The sequence below is a fragment of the Gossypium raimondii genome, chromosome 5 (assembly GCF_025698545.1).
Source record: "Gossypium raimondii isolate GPD5lz chromosome 5, ASM2569854v1, whole genome shotgun sequence".
Taxonomy (NCBI): Eukaryota; Viridiplantae; Streptophyta; class Magnoliopsida; order Malvales; family Malvaceae; genus Gossypium; species Gossypium raimondii.
Window position 1 is genome coordinate 26,845,236 of NC_068569.1, and position 1,993 is coordinate 26,847,228.

The window sequence follows — 1,993 nt, forward strand, 5'->3', positions numbered from 1 at the left end:
CGAAATAGTCAAAGTTTGTTAGAATTAACAAACTATAGTTTAGTTTGTTAATAGTTAGTTTAGTCAGTTTTCTTCTTTTGTAATTTGTATAAACACATTCATTGAATGAATGAAAATACAAGTAAAATTTTACCAAATACACAATTTCCACAGTTATAGTTCCTGGTTTGTAGTTTGATGATTCGATGGATGGATGCGGAAGTTGGAGAAAACATAAACTATAAACTGAGTCAAAAGATAAAATAGTAAAGGCCATTCTGTTTTATTTTTCCATAATATTATACAAATAGTCAACCATGTATATATACGTGGCACTGACATGATTGTGAAGGCCTACACACTTTCTATTAGTTGAACCGGCTATCAAAATTTTTTACTATAATAGTAGTACAGGTAATGCAGCAGCAGGAAGCACATTATTATTTAATTTTGATAGCCTGAATTACCAGCATAGCTTGATGAAGAAGCAAAGGCAGTTAGGCCTCTAACTCAAATGATGCCTTCATTGTGGGTGAACGGCTCCCGGGATCAATTTCAACAGATGCAATATACCCAAACTTTGTAACTTTAAATTTTGGTTTTCCTCTTTTCTCAAGGTTGGTTTTGATTTGCCCCCAGTGAATAGGTTGCCTTTGGATATCAGTATAGACCTGCAGCATGCATGCAATTAATCATAGCTTAAATGATAATGTATAAGCATTCTAACTAGTTAATTAATGATAAGATTGAATCGAATGTAATATATACCTTGCTGTTCTCATCTAGTGGGTTGCTCCAGGCAACAACCCACTTAGTTCCATCACGTCGCCTGTACACAAGACCAGCAACTGAACCATGACTATCAGCATCATCAGTCACTGATTCATGTGTAAACTCACTCACATCTCCATCTTCAATTATTTCTGGGAATTCCGCATAATGAGAGCCTTGCCAAACTTTCTTGTCAGTCAAGGTTAGAGCTTCGCTGGAAGAGTTCCAAAGCTTGCCGTTTGTGGTTTGTTGAGCATTTTTCTGAGAAGAAGCCATCTTAGCTTTCTATGTGTTATGGTTTGGTTGTGTTATGCTTCAAATTGTGCACTACACACCTACTTATATACTAGTTTACACCATGCATGCATTGTCCATAACAACAACATTTATGCGCATGAAATTTGTAGACTGCATTCATATCAAAACTTTTTTTTATTCCTATTCTTGATGTGTCTCTTCACTTCTAATTGGATTTTTTGATAAGTTATTTTTTTTTTAAAATGATATAATTTTTGTATAATTAATTAACAATAAAGAGTAAATCATTTCCAATGTGTTATATCCTATACCAGACCTGACCGTCGGATCAAGATATCGGGATGTCATATTCATTACCGAAGCAACTACATAAATTTTAGGTTAATTTATAACAAAGCTATTTATGAGTTAAAAGAGCTAATTAAAGCATGATATTCAATCAAAGATAATAAAATTTATAAAATTAACACAAGTATTAAAGTTTTACAAATAAGTCTATTGGAAGACTTACACTTTCTAAAGTAGTTTACCCACAATTTATGTATATTTTATAATTATTTCTAAATTGTGCCAATTAATTTAATTTTTCATAAATTTTAGTCAAATTCTAAAATCACATCAATTAACAATTATTCGCTTTTATTTTATCAATTCATTTAAACATTATTTCCAATATCACCTAAATTATTAGTAAATTTAGGTTTCCTAATTGAACTAAATTATTCAAGTCCAGAAGGAGCTTCAAATTTGACCGAACTCTTTACGGCTATTCATCTCATTGCAAGTTTACTGCTATTCAAAATTTATGCATTGTTTTTCTAATTTGGAAATGTCAAAATCAATGAATTGATATGCGATTTTAGTTTAACTTCCATGACTTGTTTTTTTTAAAAAAATGGAATGGCAGTATCTATAAATAATATTTTTCTATATTATTTATGAATTATTTAAATAAATATTTAATTATAAATTTGTAATTATATTT

The 1,993-nt window shown here is 30.3% G+C and overlaps 1 protein-coding gene across 1 annotated transcript; it reads right to left on the bottom strand.

The window, feature by feature from the left end:
* Positions 1 to 256: 256 nt before the first annotated feature.
* On the bottom strand, positions 257 to 1,049 carry LOC105767475 (uncharacterized). The gene is made up of 2 exons (XM_012587028.2): positions 748 to 1,049; positions 257 to 650 (listed from the first exon to the last, which is right to left on the bottom strand). Exons 1-2 carry the CDS (start codon positions 1,024 to 1,026, stop codon positions 477 to 479), a joined length of 453 nt encoding a protein of 150 aa, XP_012442482.1. The 5' UTR covers positions 1,027 to 1,049; the 3' UTR covers positions 257 to 476.
* Positions 1,050 to 1,993: the final 944 nt, after the last annotated feature.